Source organism: Macaca nemestrina, chromosome 10 (genome assembly GCF_043159975.1).
Source record: "Macaca nemestrina isolate mMacNem1 chromosome 10, mMacNem.hap1, whole genome shotgun sequence".
Taxonomy (NCBI): Eukaryota; Metazoa; Chordata; class Mammalia; order Primates; family Cercopithecidae; genus Macaca; species Macaca nemestrina.
The window spans coordinates 11,302,222-11,322,377 of record NC_092134.1 but is presented as its reverse complement, the minus strand read 5'-3'; the positions used below and the strand labels follow the sequence as shown (position 1 = coordinate 11,322,377).

Genomic DNA, 20,156 nt, shown 5'->3' with positions numbered 1-20,156 from the left:
GTGGGTGTGTGTGTGTGTGTGTGTGTGTGTGTGTGTGTGTGTGTGTGGTGTGCTGGGGAGGTTCCTGGGGCGGGCTGGGCTCGCAGGTATGGGTGGGTGGGTGTGTGTGTGGTGTGCTTGGGGGGAGGCTCCTGGAAGGGCTAGGGGTGGAGCCTCTCCCAATCCATGGATCCCAAGGAGGTTCGCCCCATAGAGCCCTTCCCAGGCCTTGCCTAAGCCTGAGGCCTCACCCCTTCACCCGGGTCTCCTGAATCTCTGCCTTCAATGGCAAAACCCTGCAGTTTGGGAGTAGCTGTGCTGTAGATTCTGGGGTGCTGGGGGCAGGGGTTCAGCAGGGCAGATGCCCCAGCCTGGCCCTCCTCTCTGGACTCCCCCAGGTGTTCGTGCTGGCGCTCACCTTCCTCATCCTCTTCCTCGGCAACTTCCTGACCACACTCAAAGTCGTGCATGCCAAGCTCCAGAAGAACAGAGGCAAGACAAAGCAGCCGTGAGCCTCAGGCTCCTGTGCCCTCGGCCCAGACTTCAGACTGCAGGGGGCTCCCGGCCTTCTTCCCAGTCGCCATCTCAGGCACGTGGCGTCGCTGGGAGAGGGCCCAGGCCCTGGTCCCCCAACGGACCCCAACGGACTAGGGGAATGTGAGCCCCGCCTGTCCGCCCACCTATTTATGACATATTTAATGCTGGGTCCCCCATCGTCCCTGGAACCCGAGGCCTCCCCGCTGTGCTTGAAGGTGGCTGAGGCCAGGCCAGTCTTCCTGGGGATGGGGCCTGAAGCCTCAGGGAGCCCCTCTGTTCCCACTCCTGTCATTTGAACCCCTCTGGGTTTGGATGTGCCTCGCGGGGTTGGATTTATGCTGACCTGCTACTTACCAGGCCCAGGCTGGGGTGGTGTGAACCCTCAGTGTCCTGTGGCGCCCCCACCCCGGGGCCACTCTGCTTCTGCTGTGAGCCCCCTCCTCGCCCACCCTGCCGAGTGGAGAGGGTTATTTAAGTTCTCAGAGACCCACCGTGTCCGCCTCGTGCTCTTCTTGCTGCTGGGAGCGCGGGGGGCGTCCTGAGTCAGGCTGTGAGCAGAGTCGCCACCAGAGGGCGCCCCGGGCCCTAGGTAGTCCAAGGGGAAAAGGACATTCCTGCCTGTACTTCAGGGTTCCCTGACCCCCCATCCTGCAGCCCACCTTCCTGCAGTCTTGCCGCAGGTACCTGGGGAGTGGGACCAAGACCCTTGGCCCCTGTGGAGGGGACCCACCTCCCCTCTCCTTCCCAGAGGTTCTGGATGTTGTGGGAGGGAGGTGGGGATGCCTGGCAGGCTCACCCCCAGGGGCCGCACCTGAGGTGGGGCCAGAGCCACTGGGCACCACTTGGGTGAGACTCTGCATTCGACAGGAGGTGGAGAGGCCAGCAGGTTCGGCTCAGCGCTCTGCCCCGCCATTCATATATGGGCCTCAGCTCCCGCTAACCAAGGCCCTACAAATCCCTAGGCCAGACCTCACAGCAGTGCCCACAGGCATGCTTTGTTAAAATTCCCTCCCCAAGGCATTTTAAAATTTTTAATTTTTTTTGGCGGCGGGAACAGGGTCTCTGTTGCCTAGGCTGGAGTGCAGTGGCACGATCATAGCTCACTGAAGCCTCTGTCTCCAGGGCTCAAGAGATCCTCCCACCTCACCCTCTGGAGCAGCTGGGACCACAAGCACGCACCATCATGCCCTGCTTTTTTTTTTTTTTTTTTTTGTGAGACAGAGTCTCTATCTGTCACCCAGGCTGGAGTGCAGTGACACGATCTGAGCTCACTGCAACCTCTGCCTCCTGGGTTCAAGCGATTCTCCTGCCTCAGCCTCCTGAGTAGCTGGGACTACAGGCGCGTGCCACCACACCTGGCTTTTTTTTTTTTATTTTTAGTAGAGACAGGGTTTCACCATGTTTGCCAGGATGGTCTCAATCTCTTGACCTCGTGATCTGCCTGCTTCGGCCTCCCAAAGTGCTGGGATTACATGCGTGAGCCACCACGCCTGGCCACCCTGCCACTGTTTAATGTTTTTTTAGTAGAGATGGGGTCTCGCTATGTTGCCCAGGCTGGTCTCCAACTCATGGGCTCAACTGATCCTCCTATCTTGGCCTCCCAAAATGCTGGGATTACAGGTGTGAGCCACTGTGCCTGGCCTGATTACATTTTTAAAATGAGATTTCCCCTCTCCTACAGTGAGATTCCACATACAAATCCAGATTTCTGCTTTCCCTAGAAAAATGAACCTGGCAACATCCCCATGGCACAGGATGCCTGCTCTCCAGTCGCCACAGGCCACGCCACTCCCAAATGCCTGCCCTTCATTCTGGTCTCCTTTCTGACCCTTTTTAGGCCCCTGCTTTTGCCCTAGATTAGCAGTCAGCTAGCTGGCTATAAAGGGTCAGATGGCAGCTATTTTTGAGTTTTATGGGCCAGGTGGTCTGTGTGGCAGCTACTCTTGCCTGCAGCCACAGAAAAGGCAGTGCACAAAGGAATGGGTGTGGCTGTGTTCCAATAAAACTTTATTTACACATCAGGCTGTGGCCAGATGTGGCCCACAGGCTGTAGTTTTCGGACCTCTACCTTAGACTATCATGAGGTCGTGAGTTCTTCGAGAACAAGAGCTCCTTGGTTGATTCCCCAGGGGACAGCAGGGCCTTGGGAACCTGGGTGGGGTGGGGAGGGTCTCAGAAGGCTTCTTCCTTTGGTGACCTGACTTCTCGGAAGCTCAGGCTTAGCTGACACCCCAGCACTGGGCCAGGGAGGCCGAGGCAAGAGATACCGGGAAGGCTAGGAGTCACCTGAAGCCGTTATCCCATCTTAGGCGGCACCCAATCCTAGGTGCACTCCAGAGCCAAGCAGCTTGTGACCTCTGGTAGGCACCGGAATCCCCTGGGATACTTGTTTTAAAAGTCCTGGGCCGGGTGCAGTGGCTCACGCCTGTAATCCCAGCACTTGGGAGGCCAAGGCAGGTGGATCACAATGTCAGGAGTTTGAGACCAGCCTGGCCAATATGGTGAAACCCCGTCTCTACTAAAAATACAAAAAAATTAGCCGGATGTGGTGGTGCGCACCTGTAATCCCAGCTACTTAGGAGGCTGAGGCTGGAGAATCACTTGAACCCAGGAGTTGGAGCTTGCAGTGAGCCAAGACCGTACCACTGGACTCCAGCCTGGGCGACAGAACGAGACTCTGTCCCAAAAAAAAAAAAAAAAAAAAATTCCCAGACCCTCGGCCCCAGACCTTCCCAAAGGAGACTCGGGGATTAGGTATCTGGCTGTTGGTGACACAGGTGGTCTGTGAACCAGTTCTGAGAAACTGTCCTGTGCGGACAGAGGGTAGATCCCATCAGTTCTCATAGGAGGCCGGGGTGTCTCGCCTCCTGAACTCCACAGGCTGGTAGAAGCGAGGCTTGAGGACTAAATGGGCCAGTCCTGTCCTGGTGATGAGACCTTGAAGAGATGGTCAGATGGGTGGTCCAGGGTATACTTTTAACAACTGAGAAGCCGTTTTTTCTGCCCCCTGGGCACATGTGCCCAGCTCTGCAAAGACAGTGGCCAAGCTGAAGACAAGTCTTCCATGTGGGGTGGAGATGGGAGGGGCGGGTGCCAGCCCCTCCACCGGGCTGCGGCCTGTGTTCTCCTGATAGGCCCAGCCCCCTCGGTGGCCCCCATGTTCCTGGGGGAAGGAAGGAAGGAGCTGGAGGATACAGTGGTGCCTATCTCGGGAGCCCAGGGAGGTGGGGACACAGGAGTGGCAGGCTTGGGGCGCCTGCATGGAACAGTGCCAGGTCCACGTTTACCCACCACCAGATGGACTTTTTCATTTCAAGCATAACTTGAGTCTGCACTGAGGAGACACTCATGGTGGGGGTGGCTGTGATGAGGGCCCTTCCGAGTCCCGAGAACAGACACTGGCTCCTGCACCCACATCACCACCCCGTCCCAGGGTTAGCCTGGAGGGGAGTTTGTGGTCAGAGCCCCAGTCAGGAGAGAGTTCCAGAATGTTCCAAGAGTCTAGCTGCAGGCCCCAGACACTGTGAGCTGGAGGGTCGGGATGGGGCAGCCTCCCTGGTGCAGTCAGCACCTGGGGCCCCTGTCAGTGCTGTCGTGAGGTGTGTCCGCCCTGGGTCAGAGCAGCAGGCAGAGCCGGTGCTTCTTGTGCCGCTGCGCCTTCTTCAGAGCGCTGAGAGCCACCTTGGCGGCCTCCCGGAAGACGTCCTCCACATTCTCACGAAACTTGGCGGAACATTCCAGGTAGAGAGCAGCTCGGATCTGTTCGCAGGCGCTCAGGCCCTGGGTGGGAGGAGAAGCCAGCATTAGGTGAGGGGCCCCTGGAGGTCTCCTGGAACCACCTGGTGGGTTTGGGACTGGTTCTGAGGACTCTCCAGGGGTGGAGGCCTTGTTTTGGGCCTGTCGCCTCCATCCTGGCTGGCCCTCACAGTGTGGGTGGAATGGAGGGACAGTGCAGTGCATCCCCCAGGTTGGAAGAAGCCCTGTCCAGGCCCCCACCCCGGCCTCTCTCCAGCTCCAGGCAGGGAGGGGCTGAATCCTGACACCCGGGGTTGGTTCCCCCAGGTGTGTCTCCCAGGCCTGTGAGAAGAGTTGGAGGCCTCAAGACAGGACTTCCAGCCACCTCTCTCTCCTCTGAAAGTACAACTTAGGCAAATGAATTTGCCCTTTTATTTATTTATTTTTGAGGTGGAGTTTTGCTCTTGTTGCCCAGGCTAGAGCGCAGTGACACGATCTTGGTTCATCACAACCTTCATCTCCCAGGTTCAAGCGATTCTCCTGCCTCAGCCTCCCAAGTAGCTGGGATTACAGGCATGCGCCACCACGCCCGGCTAATGTTGTATTTTTAGTAGAGATGGGGTTTTTCCATGTTGGTCAGGCTGGTCTTGAACTCCTGACCTCAGGTGATTCGCCTGCCTTGGCCTTACAAAGTGCTGGGATTATAGGCGTGAGCCACTATGCCCAGCCGAATTTGCCCTTATTAATGGTTATTTCTTGTGAAAGTTTCTTTTTGCCTTTACATTCCTTTTATTCTGTTTATTCCCCCATGCCTCACCCAAAGAGTTGCACGGTCAATTGGCCCTTTCAAACAAGGCAGACAGCACAGCACAGGACAGGACAGGACAGCGGCTCATAGCACAGAATTTGGAGCGCAGTGCATGGGACCAGATCCTGGCTCCACTTCTGGCTAGCTCTGTGACCCTGGGCAAGCTGCTTAACCTCTCTGGGCCTCACTGTCTCCCGTGTAAACTGGGGGATGTGAACAGCACCTGCCTGAGTCCTACGGATTGAGAGTAGTCGTGTAAAGTGCTCAGGTTCACAGGCCATCAATACTAATATTTAGAAATTATTCTTAGAATCCTGCTTCCCTCAGCTCCCTGAAAGGCCGCTAAGGCACCCCAGTTGCAGAGGCCAAAGGTCTGGGAGGCTTTACAGCCACGGCTGCGCCCCAGGGTCTTGGCCCCTGGCCCACCTGCATGTAGGTGATGGGCTCCAGCTGGGCAGCCCGGAGCTTCCGCAGCTGCTCCTTGTCCTTCCTCAGGTCTGTCTTGCAGCCAATGAGCACCATGGGGATCCCGCGGCAGAAGTGCGTGACCTCAGGGAACCACTGTGGAGGGAGGAGGCAGGGGATGAGGGGTGCAGCCGGGCCCAGATGTGGGGCCGCCACCCAGGAGACCAGCCTCACCTTGATGAGGACGTTGTCGTAGCTGGTGGGGTTCATGACGTCATAGCAGATGAGCACGAGGTGGGTGTTCTGGTAGGACAGGGGCCGCAGCCGGTCATAGTCTTCCTGCCCTGAAAGCAGAGAGCAGGGTGGGTCAGGGGACGTCCCCTGTCTGGACTCTGATGGGTGAAGGGGAAGGGGCCAGACAAGTGACCCTGCCTTAAGGCCTCAATTTCCTCATCTATACAATGGGCAGCAAGCCAGGAGTGGTGGCACAGGCCTGCGGTGCCAGCTACTCGGGAGGCTGAGGCTGGAGGATCGCTTGAGCCCAGGAGGTCGAGGCTACAGTGAGCTGTGATCATGCCACTGCACTCCAGCCTGGGTGACAGAGCAAGACCCTGTCTCTTAACAACAGAACCCATGAGTGGCAGCCCCCCAGTTCTGGATGGTGGTAAAGAATCCTCGAGATCAAACCCACGCAGTGCTGAGAGCTTGGCCTGATTCTAGGGCTGGGGCTGGAGAAACTGCTAGCGATGATGCCGATAGCCAATGTGATCCCCCTGCCCTGATGCTTAGGGGCAGAGCGCAGACTGGAACCCTCCCCTTCCCAAAGATTCAGACCTGTGCGGCTGGGTGGACTCACAGTGTCCCCAAGTCCCGAGAGGCTGGTGTCTGGCTTCAACCTCCAGCTTCTCGGGTTCTGATGCAGTCGGCTGAGTTCCCTGCCCATTCTTGCAAGCACTAGGAGGCGGGTGGTGGGTTGCTGGGAACAGCACCTAAGCGCCCTCCCCACCCAGATTCACAGAGCATACTCCTGGGGGGATACTTTAATCCTGATGCCTGGCCCTGCCCCAACACGAGCTGAATCCAAACACCAATCTAGGCTTGAGCTTGGTTGGGTTTGCTTTTTTTTCCCCTTCTTTATAAGCAATTCTTTGTAACTTTTTATATTGACAGTTTCAAACTTACAGTAAAATTGCAACAAAGAGTGTGAAGAGCTCTGACTGTGATTCACCACCTGTTTGCATCGGCCCCTCTGGCTTTATCTGGAGACAGACACTTCTGTTTCTCCATATCAGGGCACGGTAACTGCAGACCCCTGCCTCTTCACCCCTTAGCTTGGCGCCATCTGCTGAGAACAAGGGCATTCTCTCCCCTGCCCCAAGCCCAGGAAACCGCACGGACTCTGCATTCTAATCCGATCCACAGGCCATAGTCCGATTTTGACCATTTCACCAATATCGTCCTTTATTTCTTTCCCCGTTGAGGAGCCGGCACAGCCCAGGGTTCTACACTGCACTTAGTCATCATGCCCCGGTATTTTTTTAAAATCCCCACAGTGAGAACTGAGAGCTTTTCAGGCTCATTGGTGACCAGCCCCCCACCCCTCGACTTCCTTCCACTGAACAAGGGACTTGGAGGCCCAGGAATCCCCTTACCCCGTCCTCAGCTGCTGCAGGTGCTGGGCGGTGCCAGCCTGCCCTCCGCTCCCTCCCTGGCAAACACCTCTTAGGACAAGTGGCCTCTCCACGGAGCACCGCCAGGCCATGTCTGCTCCTGCCGCTTTGCTGGTGACAGGGTGTGGCTACCCTCTCCCCACTGGCTCCCCCTCAACCCAGGGACCTCCAGAAGTCCTTGGCCAGCTCCACCATGGAACAGCGCTTAAGGGTGAGGTCATTAGAGGCAGATGAGACACGTGTTCAAATCCCAGCTCTGCCCCCACTGGCTGTGTGACCTTGACTTAGACAGGACCACGGTGGGAGTCTTGGCTTCCCTACCTGGAACATGATAATCATAAAATCTACCTCATGGGGTTGTCACCAGCCAAGGCAGGCCATTGCACTCCAGCCTGGGTGACAAAAGCGAAAATCTGTCTCAAAAAAAATAAAAATAAAAAATGAATGAACATGAAGCATTCAACTTCTCAGTTGCACAAGCCGCATTTCAGGTGATGAACTGCCACCCGGGGCCATAAAAGAGTGTTCAGTGAACAGAAGCCACCAGGACAGCAACGGCTGGGCCAGGAGGGCTGTCCATGCCAGTGTCCCCTGACACTGGGCAGAGCAAGGTCTCAGACCTGAACCACCCCCCCGACAAAGCTAGAGACGTCCTTGTAAGACACTGGGAAACTGACCTGCATGCTATTCAAGCCCCTTTCCTGTCCCCAGCTGTCCCTTCTCGGTAACCTCTGTCCACATCTTCCTAAATCTGTGCTATCCAACAGGGTAGCCACTAGCCCCATTAATTAACTTGAATTAATGAATTAACATTGGCTGGGCACAGTGGCTCACACCTGTAATCCCAACACTTTGGGAGGCCGAGGCGGGCAGATCACCTGAGGTCAGGAGTTCGAGACCATCCTAGCCAACATGGTGAAACCCCCGTATCTACTAAAATACAAAAATTAGCCAGGTGTGGTGGTGGGTGCCTGTAGTTCCAGCTACTTGGGAGGCTGAAGCTGGAGAATCACTTCAACCCAGGAGGCAGAGGTTGCAGTGACCGGAGATCACGCCATTGCACTCCAGCCTGGGTGACAAGAGCGAAACTCTATCTCAGAAAAAAATAAAATTAAAAAAAAATGAATGAACATGAAGCATTCAGCTCCTCAGTTGCACAAGCCACCTTTCAGGTGATGAACTGCCACCCAGGGCTCATGGCCAATACAATGATTGGTGCAGGTGCATGGCATTTCCTCCACTGCAGAAAGTTCTACTGGACAGCAGGGCCCTGTCTACTGCTGGCCACTGTCCCCCCCCACCCCGCCCCATCCCTACACCATCCTCATCTAAGCCCTCATCTGTCCCTCTTCCCTGGCCTACAGCCCTTCGATGAATCCATTATCCACCTGACAGCTGGATGGATCTTAAAACACAAGTCCTATCCTGCCCCCCTCTCCATAACAGAAGCATCTTCAATGACTCCCTATTGCCCCCCCCAATTTTTTTTTTTTTTTTTTTTTTTTTTTGAGACAAGAGTCTCGCTCTGTCACCCAGGCTAGAGTGCAATGTCCCAATCTCAGCTCACTGCAATCTCTGCCTGCCGGGTTCAAGCAGTTCTGCCACAGCCTCCCAAGTAGCTGAGATTACAGGCGCTTGCCACCACGCCTGGCTAATTTTTGTTTGTTTTGTTTTGTTTTTGAGACAGTTTTGTTCTTGTTACCCAGGCTGGAGTACAATGGCACGATCTCGGCTTACCACAACCTCCACCTCCCAGGTTCAAGTGATTCTCCTGCCTCAGCCTCCTGAGTAGCTAGGACTACAGGCACGTACCACCACGCCCAGCTAATTTTGTATTTTTAGTAGAGACGGATTTCTCCATGTTGGTCAGGCTGGTCTCGAACTCCTGACCTCTGGTGATCTGCTCACCGCAACCTCCCAAAGTGCTGGGATTACAGGCATGAAATTTTTGTATTTTCTTAGTAGAGACAGGGTTTCACCATCTTGGCCAGGCTGGTCTTGAACTCCTGACCTCTGGTGATGCGCCTGCCTCGGCCTCCCAGAGTGCTGGGATTATAGGCATGAGCCACCATGCCTGGCCCCTATTGCTCTTTGTATAAAATCCAAACATCTCCCCTGGTTCACCTGACTTCATCTTCTGCCACACCCACTTGCTCACTGCAGTCCAGTCAAAGAGCCACCTCACTGTTTCTCAAACCCACGAAGCTCTCATGCCCCGGCCTTTGTGCTTGCTGCTCCACAGGACTGGAAGGTCCTTCCCCCATTGCTCTTTTCACCATTTTCTCCCTAGCATTTTATTCTTAAACATCCAGATTAAACAGCTACATTTTTTCCCTTTTGAGGATAACTGCCTGCCCTCTGCATCTGCCTTTATAATAATACATCCTATACTCTATGCAGTTTTCAGGGTGCTTTAGTCTAGAAATGATTAAGAAATCCTTGGCAAGGCGTGATGGCTCATGCCTGTAATCCCAGCACTTTGGGAGGCTGAGGCAGGTGAATTATGAGGTCAAGAGATCGAGACCATCCTCGTCAACATGATGAAACCCTGTCTCTACTAAAAATACAAAAATTAGCTGGGCGTGGTGGTGTGAGCCTGTAGTCCCAGCTACTCGGGAAGCTGAGGCAGGAAAATTGCTTGAACCTGGGAGGTGGAGGTTGCAGTGAGCCAAGATCACGCCACTGAACTCCAGCCTGGCGACCGAGCGAGACTCAGTCTCAAAAAAAAAAAAAAAAAAAAAAAAAAAAAAAAAAAAGCTGGGCACGGTGGCTCACGCCTGTAATCCCAGCACTTTGGGAGGCTGAGGCAGGGGGATCACGAGGTCAGGAGTTCGAGACCAGCCTAACCAAGATGGTGAGACCCCGTCTCTACTAAAAATACAAAAATTAGCTGGGCGTGGTGGCAGGTGCCTGTAATCCCAGCTACTCCAGAGGCGAAGGCAGGAGAATTGCTTGAACCTGGGAGGTGGGGGTTGCAGTGAGCCCCAAGATCATGCCACTATACTCAAGCCTGGGTGACACAGTGAGACTTCGTCTCAAAAAGGAAAAAAAAAAAAAATCCTTACATGACAGCCAGATGTGGCAGGGAAATGATGAACACTCGCACTGCATAGGAAAAGCCTGAGAGTCACAGCAGTGAAGTGACTCGCTTGAGGTCAGTGACTCAGTGACTGGGCCAGGAGTTAACCCCAGCTCATGAAATCCCAAGTGGGATGTTCCTTCTGCTGATACACACTAACGTGTATTGTGCAAAAATAGGTTCTGGTCCTTTAAGATGTAACAATGGGGTTCATAGTTCTGGCATAACATATTCCCTTTTACAACTATGGCAGGAGCGAACAGGTACAGTAGTCCCCCCAACCCACAAGGGTGGATTCCAAGACCCCCAGTGGATGTATGAAACCACGGACAGTCTAGAACCCTAGATATGCTGTTTTTTTCTATATGTACACACCTATAAGACAGCTTAGTTTATGACTTAGGCACAGTAAGAGATTAACAACAACAATAATAAAATAAAACGGGGCCAGGCACCATGGCTCACACCTGTAATCCCAGCACTCTGGGAAGCCGAGGCGGGCGGATCACTTGAACTCAGGAGTTCAAGACCAGCCTGGCCTGTTACCGAGCCAGCTGCTGACTGACTCATGGGCAGGTGGTGTCTCCAGCAGGGATACACAGAGGAAGGGGCGAATCACATCCCGGGTGGGATACAGCGGGACCGCGCGCAATCTCATCACGCTACTCAGCGCGGTGCATGATCTCAAATTTATGAATTATTTCTGGAATTTTCCATTTAATACTTTCAGACCTCAGGTAACTGAAACTACAGAAAGTGAAACCTCGGATAAGTTTGTAAAATGGAGCCCCCTTGGACGGCTTCTCTCATTTCTTTTTTTCTTTTCTTCACTTCTTTACTTTTTTTTTTTTTTTTTTGGAGACAGGGTCTTGCTCGGTTGCCCAGGCTGGAGTGCAGTGGCACGACCTCGGCTCACTGTAAGCTCCACCTCCTGGGTTCAAATGGTTCTCCTGCCTCAGCCTCTTGAGTAGCTGGGACTAAGGCAGGTGCCAACATGCCTGGCTAATTTTTTTTGTATTTTTATTATTTTATTTTATTTTTGAGAGAGAGTCTCACTCTGTCACCCAGGCTGGAGTGCCGTGGTGCGATCTTGGCTCACTGCAACCTCCGCCTTCCAGGTTCAAGCAATTCTCCTGCCTCAGCCTCCCATGTAACTGGGACTACAGGTGCCCGCCACCACGCCAAGCTAATTTTTTGTATTTTTAGTAGAGGCGGGGTTTCACTGTGTTAGCCAGGATGGTCTCAATCTCCTGACCTCATGATCCACCCGCCTCAGCCTCCCAAAGTGGTGGGATTACAGGTGTGAGCCACAGCGCCCGGCTTTCTTTTGTATTTTTAGTAGAGACGAGGTTTCACCATGTTGGCCAGGCTAGTCTCAAACTCCTGACCTGAGGTGATCCACCTGCCTCAGCCTCCCAAAGTGCTGGGGTTACAGGCATGAGCTGCCACGTCTGTCAAGGTTGTTCCACTCTTGTCACACACAGCAGAGACAAGGGTTGAGACTTGCCCACTGGGTTTGGCAACTACAGCCTGCAGTGACATCAGGACAGGAGGTGGCGGGGCAGGCATCAGGCTGCAGCGGGTGAAGGAAGAAGTCAGCCCCGGAGCGCTGGAGGCAATCACAGCCTGCCTGCCTCTCCTGGGGCCTCTGCCCTTGCTGTTCACTCCTCCAGGAGGTTCTTTCAACAGGGAACAGTGTGGCTCCTTCCCTCCTCTCCTTCAGGGCTCTATGGAATGTCACCTCCTCCCAGAGACCTTTCCTGACTGCTCTGAAACAGCCTCCTTGGCAGTCTGCCACGTGACGGGGGCTTTACTCATGCCTCTCACCCCTACCTGATTTCACAATACTTCTCTGGGGCCAGGCGGGGTGATTCACACCTGTAATCCCAGCACTTTGGGAGGTGGAGGCAGGTGGATCACTTGAGGTCAGGAGTTCGAGACCAGCCTGGCCAACATGGTGAAACCTCATCTCTACCAAAAATACAAAAATTAGCCGGGTGTGGTGGTGGGCACCTGTAGTCCTAGCTACTTGGGAGGCTGAGGCTGGAGAATCACTTGAACCTGGGAGGCTGAGGTTGCGGTGAGCTGAGATCGTGCCATTTCACTACAGCCTGGGGGACAGAGCGAAACTCTGCCTCAAAACAAAAACAAAAATAAAAAACAAAAAAACAGTAATTCTCTGGGTGTTTTTGTTTGCCTCTCGGGCGGGCAGGAACCACCTCTGTGCTGTTCACTGTTGTGCCCCTGGGAACACAGGTGAGCGCAATACACATTCGGTGAAGGAAGGCTCAAAGGAAGGAGTGGGTGAAGAGGGTTAATAGTCATCTCTCCGGCTTTAGGTGCCCCTGCAGCCTTGGCAAGGGCATTCCACTTCCTGACCTGTGTTCATTCAAGCAGTCTCCCTGGGAGGTACGCTGGGCGGGGACAGTTCTTCCTGTTGAGAGCCCAAGTGGTGGAGGGGGACTTCGTCAAGGTCAGAGACAAGCACCCTGTGAGCCAGAGGCCAACCAGTCCCCAAGGTCAGCTGCCTGCCAGGCCATTCTAAAAGCACCAGTTCTTCCAGGAAGCTGTCCCCAGCCTTCCCAGCTGGGAATTAACCTCTGGGCCTCAGTTTCCTCATCTGTGAAATGGAGATGCAGGGCCGGGCGCTGTGGCTCAAGCCTGTAATCCCAGCACTTTGGGAGGCCGAGACGGGCGGATCACAAGGTCAGGAGATCGAGACCATCCTGGCTAACACGGTGAAACCCCGTCTCTACTAAAAAATACAAAAAAAAAACCTAGCCAGGCGAGGTGGCGGGCGCCTGTAGTCCCAGCTACTCAGGAGGCTGAAGCAGGAGAATGGCGTGAACCCGGGAGGCGGAGCTTGCAGTGAGCTGAGATCCGGCCACTGCACTCCAGGCTGGGCGACAAAGCAAGACTCTGTCTCAACAAAAAAAAAAAAAAAAAAAAAAAAAAGAAATGGAGATGCGAAAAGTGAGTGAGCCTTGATGACAGTAATAATAAAGATGTTTAATATCGACTCTCTCTCTCTCATATAAAAGTCACGGTCTAGGCCGGGCGCCGTGGCTCATGCTTGTAATCCCAGCACTTTGGGAGGCTGAGGCGGGCAGATCACATGAGGTCAAGAGTTCAAGACCAGCCTGGGCAACATGATGAAACGCTGTATCTACTAAAAATACAAAAATTAGCTGGGCGTGGTGGCACATGCCTGTAATCTTAGCTACTTGGGAGGCTGAGGCAGGAGAATCACTTGAGCTAGGGGGGCAGAGGTTGCAGTGAGCTGAGATCAAACCACTACACTCCAGTCTGGGCAACAGAGTGAGACTCTGCCTCGGAAAAAAAAAAAAAAGGGTTTTGCTCTGTTGCCCAGGCTGGAGCGCAGTCGTGTGATCACAGCTCACTCCAGCCTCAATCTCCTGGGCTCAAGCCATCTCCTGCCTCAGCCTCCTGAGGAGCTGGGGCTGCAGGAGTGGACCACTGTGATTCTGGCAGCACCTATGCATGAAGGCCTCTGTGTTACATGCCAGGTCTAGCTCGAAGCCATTCACCTGGATTAACTCATCTTTCCCCCAAAAACCCTACAAGGTAGACACTATTGTTGGCCCCATTTTACAGGCTGAGAAACGGAAGCATAGAGAGCTGGAGTGACTTGCCCCAGGCCACACAGTTAAGGGGAAGCTTTGTAAATAACAGAGGACCCTGCTGGGGTATTTTTTTTTTCTTAGCCTACCCCAGAAAACAGGAAGGAATCCTCACCCTACTTGTCCCAGTCCTGACCAGGTGAGGAAAAATGTCAGCCCTCTCAAGAAAGAAGGCCTCTGGGAAGGGAGAGGCAGCCAGCTCTGACTCCAGCGCCTCCTCCAGGTTGCCGTCCTGGCTTGACTCTGCCCAGCCCAGCCTTCCCTAGAATTCAGTGTGGGCGGATGTACTTCCGTGTGCACCAATCCCATGCCCACTTGGGGATGGGGGAGTGTACTGTTAATAAATACCTTCTCTCATATGAGTCGGGGGTCAGGTTCCATTCACTGATGCACATTCTGGGCGGGACTGTTCAGGGCAGCCTCCACATCTCGAATTGACGCCCACATTTCCCTCTCTGGGTGTCAATTTCCTTATCTGGGAGAGGGGGTGATAACAGTGATAACCCCACCCCTAATGTGGAACCCTAATCTGGAAGGTGAAAGCCCAGGAGAAGGGAGGCAACACTTGGAGCTTGGAGCTTGGAGCCGGAGCGGTGCCGGTGCCGGTGCCGGGCCGGGGGCGGGGGCAGAGTCGGGGGCAGTGCCGGGAGGCAGGAAGAAGGCTATTGGGTTACTCTTGAAACAGAAACTTCCAGGAGAAGTTAATAGCCTGGCATGGCGGGGGGTCAGAACCTCCAGAATCTTTGGACCCAGAAGCTTTAGGGGCCTCCCAGCCACCAGGTGATACCATTACCCTCTACATTCTACAAAAATGATCCTGGGGCTGAAAGGGTCCATGTCACCTGCCCGTAGTCACAGGGGGGCCCATCCAGCCACTGCAGATGGGCTTAGAGATTAAAACAGCCCAGGAGACCAGGCACGGTGGCTCACACCTGTAATCCCAGCACTTTGGGAGGCTGAGGTGAGAGGATCACTTGAGCCCAAGAGGCTGAGGCTGCAGTGAGTTATGATCATGCTACAGACTCCAGCCTGGGTGACAGAGCGAGACCCTGTCTCTAACCACAGCCCCCACCCACCAAAAAAAACCAAAAACCAAAAACCAAAAAAACCCAGGAATTATACGCAAAGGATGCACGTGCTTCTGGTGAGGAAGTCTCTAGGCCCGTGAAGCCGCCCATCGTCCTGACGTACACGTGGGCGGTGCTGCGGCAGGGCTGGGGGAAGGGAGGCTCATGCCGCACACGGGGCTATTTTCTTGGTGGGATGAGGCTTTGCCAAGGCAGTCCTGCTTCCAGGGACAGGGGTCTCTGAGGCCCAGGGCAGAGTTAAGGAGAGAAGACCTCAAATCTTCAGGAGGACACACAGGGCAGGTGGCCCCCAGCTCCAGCTGGGGCGTTGGTCAGGGAGGGGTGCTGGCGGCGTGAGAAGGGAAGCTGACAAAAGAGGAACCCACTTTTACTCACTCTGCTGGGGGCCCACCTGTGCCTCCCCAGGAAGACAAGGGCTGCGCAGCCCCAGCTGGGAGTTGAGACCACCTTCTGGGTGACCCCAGCCTTGGCTCAGCCCAGGCCTCCGGTGCTTCTGGGGCTCACGATGCCCACCTGTCCCTGGTTACTTGTCTTAGCAACTCCTACTCCATTGCCCGCCAATTTTCTTTCTGTTCCCATCTCAGGCTGAGAAGGGGACCACTGCTCCCAGGGCAACCCCCACCCCATTCTGTGCCCCTCCAACCCTGGACCCCACACGTTGGCCCCGATAAGCTCAGTCTCCCATCTGCGTCTTCACAGCCCACCTCACCCCGCCTCTCCCTGCCCAGGAAACTTCAGACTTCACCGCAGCTTCCTGCCTCAGAGGATGTCGGGGCCCGGGTGAGGCCAACAGAGCAGTGGGTGCCACGGCCCCCGCCCCTTCCCCTCTGAGCCCTGTCACCCCATCTGTCCACCCTCCGCTGTGGTGTCCGTAACTACTTCCTCAGGATGGAGACAGCCAGACAGGCCTTCCACCAGGGCTCCTGTGGGCAGGTCTGGGTGTGGAGAAATTCAGCCTCCGAGAGCCACCCCTGTCTCACAGCTCTGGTGGCCACCAGTTGGGAAGACGCCCCTTCCGCCACTGGGTGTAGCCCATTGGGTTCTAGAACTTTCTACAACTACGTTTACTAGACTCATTTCTGGCTTGGCCATTCCCTTACCCTCTTGGCCTTTTGCCTCTCTCTATGTGACCTCCTGGCCATGGCTTTCTGTCATGTTCTCCCGAGAGCCGTCCACCTGCAGGCAGAGATAAATCATCTCCGGCATTCGGATCTATTACCCATTCATTCCATCACCTTCCAAGCCTTGCTCCATGACAAGCACTGGGACCTGGGCTCTCCCTGGTGGCACTCACTGACCAGGGGATTTCCTCCTATGAGCAGGCCTTCCCCGGTCATGAGGGGACACCCCCTACAGGGAGCAGCCAGATTTCTTCTCCCTGGGTACCCCTCCTTGGTCTGTCAGACTATGAGGCCAACCTCCTCCCATGAGCCCTGCTTCTCTGCTGCTTGGAAGAGACTTGCCAGGGAAGATAGATCTCCCCACTGCAGCAGGGGCTGGGGGCCAGCTCGGGGCGTGGCACTGTAGATTCCAAAGCACAGGATCGAGCTAGGGCTGGGCAGGGATGGTAGAAGGGTCTTTTTAATTTTTTTTAATTTTAATTTTTTGAAACAGGGTCACGCTCTGTTGCCCAGGCTGGAATGCAGTGGCGTGATCTTAACTCACTGCAACCTCTGCCTCCTGGGTTCAAGCAATTCTCCTGTGTCAGCCTTCCAAGTAGCTGGGACTATAGGCGTGTGCCACTATGCCTGGCTAATTTTTGTATTTTTTGTATTTTTAGTAGAGATGGGGTTTCGTCATGTTGCCCAGGCTGGTCTTGAACTCCTGGCTTCAAGCAATCCTCCTGCCTCAGCCTCCCAAAGTGCTAGGAAACGGAGTCTCGCCCTGTCGCCCAGGCTGGAGTGCAATGGCACAATCTCGGCTCACTGCAAGCTCCACCTCCTGGGTTCAAATGATTCTCCTGCCTCAGCCTCCTGAGTAGCTGGGATTACAGGTGCCCGCCATCATGCCCAGCTAATTTTTGGATTTTTAGTAGAGATGGGGTTTCACCATGTCGGGCAGGTTGGTGGACATAATATATTAATCTGATTTAATCCTCATGACCCTCTTAGTGCTCATGACAGATCATGAAACTGAGGCCCAGACATCCCCAATGATACGTAGCCAATAGAGCTGCGGTCAAAGCCCAGATCTGACTCCAAAGAGGGTGGCAGGAACAGGATGGGACCGTGGATGGGATCCCCATAGTGCCGGTGGTCGCCTGCTCCTGGTAACTGTAGCAGGGGATGCTCCTCCATCCCTCCCGTAGCAGCTCTTTGCACAAGTTCTTCCTACATCACCTTGCAGCTTTCCAGAATCTCCACACCACAATCTACTCTGACATGTTCCTTGAGCATCGCTCTCTGGGCAAGGCCAGAAAGGCCATCCCTGTTCTCATGATGTGGAGGCTGCCCTGCACAGTGAACCCTGGGACCTGATAGGGGAGGCCCTGAGGGCAGAGGAGGAGGAAAGAAAAAGCCTCGCGGCTCTTGCAGGGCAGTGGGCTGCTGTAAATGTCTCCACTCAGGAGCACTTGACTCAAAAAGTGGGTGAACAACCTTGCCCCTCCCTGGCTCCTGGACAAGAAACATGAAAGTAAAAGTGTCCCAGACCATGACTCTTACTACCCTCTGGGCCACGCCTCGGGAATTCCTCTGATGTCTCAGCTCTCCCAGCTCACCAGGGGCTAGAGACAGGCCCTGTTTTGGGGGTCGCCCTAGAGGGCCCACATCCCACAAAGACAGGTTTCTCAGAGACCATGGTAGGACCTGCTGAAGTCGGAATGGAGGGGGCTCTGAGCTAGAACAGCCCGTTTTCGGGTTCTCTCCAAGGTCTACCTGGGGGTGGAGGTGTCTGGATTTTGGTTCCATCCTACGTCAGTGTCTGACCTCACCTCACACATACAAGGCTTGGCTGGCAGGAGAGGGCCACCTGGTGACGTGGTTCCCTGCAGGTCACTAAACACTGAGTCACAGAGGTGGGGTGAGGCCTCACCTGGGGATGTCAACCTTTGGTCCCCAATGTTGATGAAGCCCAGAAGGGAGTCAGGGTCCTCCCACTGACTGCATTTCTCCCGTCCCCGCCCCTCACAACACCGACTCCCAAGCAATTGCACATAAATCCGTAGACCACCCACGGGGGGCTGCAGGTGGCAGGCAGAGCCTGGTGTGGGGCCCCTGCCCCCAGTGCTCTGTTCCTTCCTCAGTTCATTTTCTACACTGTCTGGTTTTGTCCCAGGGAACTGGGAAAGCACAGAAATAATTGTAGCCACACAATTCCAGAACCACCAACTGCAAGCCGTGGAATCCTGGGAGCTGCAGACACAGAACTCGCATCCACAGGACCCCAGAGCCTCAGGCTGCAGAGCGCAGGCCACAGAGCCCTGGAGCCACAGGCTGATTTGCAGCCGGGAGCATCCCAGAACCACAGGACCCAGACACACAGCCCAGGCAATCCGAGCACCAGGGGGCTCAAATCTGCAGCCCACAGAGTCTGCAGAGACCACAGCAGGCAGCGCAGCAGTCCTGGAACCATGGGAGGCCCAAGAGCAGCCCACTGCTTTCTAGAACCACAAGAGAGGAACGAGCTGTGGGCTCTCAGCACAGAGCTGGGAGGGTGGCCCCGGAGTTCACCTCCTCCTCCACACTCTCCACTTACATATAGGGCTTGGCCTCTAGGGTCGCGCAGCCAGCGCCCCTGAGCGGCCTCCAGGAGTGAAGAGCCGGCCAGGACCCTGGCAAGGCTGCTGGGCGGGGACGCCCGGTGGGGGACGCCCGGGAGGGGAAACCCTTCGGGCGGGCGGACCCCCGGGACCCCGGGGGCGCAGGCCCACTCACCGGCCGTGTCGTAGAGATTCAGGGTGACCTCCTTGCTGCCAACGGTCACGCTGGCCGTGTACTTCTCGAACACCGACGGGGCATAGTGCTGCGGGAGAGGGGGTCGGTTGGTCCTTAGTGGGGCCTGCGGGGGCCAAGGTTCCAGCTAAACCCACTGTCCACCCCCCTCACTCGTCCCGGATCAGCACCCCCTCACCCCGCTGGGCTCTGGAATTCCCGAGGGGCGCCCCGGGGTGGCAGCCGCCTCTCCGTACTCGCGACGCCGGGGACCGAGGGTCGGGGCTCTGGGCTCAGGCTGAGGGCCCCCACCCCAGTCCATCGCCCCCACCCCAGCCCCGCTGCGGGCCTCACCTCGGGGAAGGAGCCCTGGCTGTACACCATGAGCAGCGAGGTCTTGCCGCAGCCGCCGTCACCCACTATCACGATCTTCAGCTCCTTCCTGCCCGGACCGGGGGCGGCGGTCGGGGCCGGGGCCCCGGGGGCATCCATAGCCCGGAGCCCGCAGCACTGGCGGCTGCGCGCCCGGCACTAGCGGAGCCAAGAGGTCGGGGGCGGGGCGGGGCCGGAACTAGCCCCGCCCACTCAGAGCGGCGCCACCTCCGCCAGGCAGCCTCCCGGCCGACCTCCCAGCCTCAGTTTCCTTTCTGCTAAGGTCCCAGCCCTGGGTGTGGGTATTCAGCTCTCAGTCCCAGGGATACTGCGGCACCGGAGAAACGGGGCTCAGCTGCGAGAGAAGCTCCCACCCCCATCCCACCGCCACCCTCTGCGCGTCACGGCGCGCCCCTCGCCGGCGAGACCCGATCGTGGCTGCCCAGCGACTCCAGGTGCCCCTGATTGGCAGGCTCCGCCTACGGCAGGGACCCTCTGATTGGCCAGCGCGGCCAGACAGGACCTCCCGGATTGGCTGGCTGTGCACCTGGTGCGAGGAGCCCCAGGCCTCGAGCTCCGGGAAGAGCCCAACTTTGCACTGCCCCAGCGGCGTGGCTTGGCGCATGTCCGCCTCTGGCCTCAGTTTCCCCACAGGAGGTAGCTGCGGTGGCACCAGGGAAGATGCTGACGCGAGGGTCGTGTCTGCCCACCTCGCCTGGGCTAGGGACGCCTGCGTGTACGCGGGTTCGGGGTGTGGAACTGGGCTCCGCTTACCCGCACCCCGACACCGGGCTGCAGGGTGGACGTCCAGCGCCCTCTGCCGGGCAATCGTCTCGGCGCCGGCCGCAGGTTGGCCCCAAACCACGAAGGGCGGGCGCCTCCTTCCGACAGGAGCCAGAGGCGCGAACCACGCAAGACGCCGTCAGGGAAGGGCAGGTTGGAGTAGCGCTAGTTGAAGTCAGCTTGATCC

General features: G+C 56.0%; 2 protein-coding genes across 6 annotated transcripts in view; one reads left to right on the top strand and one right to left on the bottom strand.

Moving 5' to 3' along the window:
• The window catches only part of LOC105494515 (transmembrane protein 120B), a 69,565-nt gene extending 62,891 nt beyond the window's left edge, over positions 1–6,674 (top strand). For all 4 annotated transcript variants that reach the window (XM_071070942.1, XM_011763025.2, XM_011763017.2 and 1 more), the window contains one exon: positions 378–6,674. In XM_071070942.1, the coding sequence (XP_070927043.1) occupies positions 378–429 (52 nt within the window). In that variant the 3' untranslated portion in view covers positions 430–6,674. The remainder of the gene's footprint in view (positions 1–377) is intronic.
• LOC105494479 (ras homolog family member F, filopodia associated) lies at positions 3,789–19,601 on the bottom strand. 2 transcript variants are annotated; one of them, XM_024796849.2, is made up of 5 exons: positions 19,169–19,601; positions 18,818–18,941; positions 5,699–5,808; positions 5,486–5,620; positions 3,789–4,296 (listed from the first exon to the last, which is right to left on the bottom strand). In XM_024796849.2, the coding sequence occupies exons 1-5, from the start codon at positions 19,304–19,306 to the stop codon at positions 4,132–4,134; spliced, it is 672 nt and encodes a 223-aa protein (XP_024652617.1). In that variant the 5' UTR covers positions 19,307–19,601; the 3' UTR covers positions 3,789–4,131. The 2 variants fall into 2 exon arrangements, with proteins under 2 accessions (XP_024652617.1, XP_024652620.1); XM_024796852.2 differs by having other exon boundaries at positions 18,818–18,905; positions 19,169–19,594.
• Between the last annotated feature and the right edge of the window lie 555 nt (positions 19,602–20,156).

Excerpts from the sequence above, each read along its gene's own strand:
- LOC105494479 (XM_024796849.2), bottom strand. The coding sequence starts at position 19,306 with ATGGATGCCCCCGGGGCCCCGGCCCCGACCGCCGCCCCCGGTCCGGGC. Across the intron at positions 5,621-5,698 it reads ACGACAACGTCCTCATCAAG|TGGTTCCCTGAGGTCACGCA; the intron begins GTGAGGCTGGTC and ends CTCCCTCCACAG. Across the intron at positions 4,297-5,485 it reads AGCCCATCACCTACATGCAG|GGCCTGAGCGCCTGCGAACA; the intron begins GTGGGCCAGGGG and ends CCTCCCACCCAG.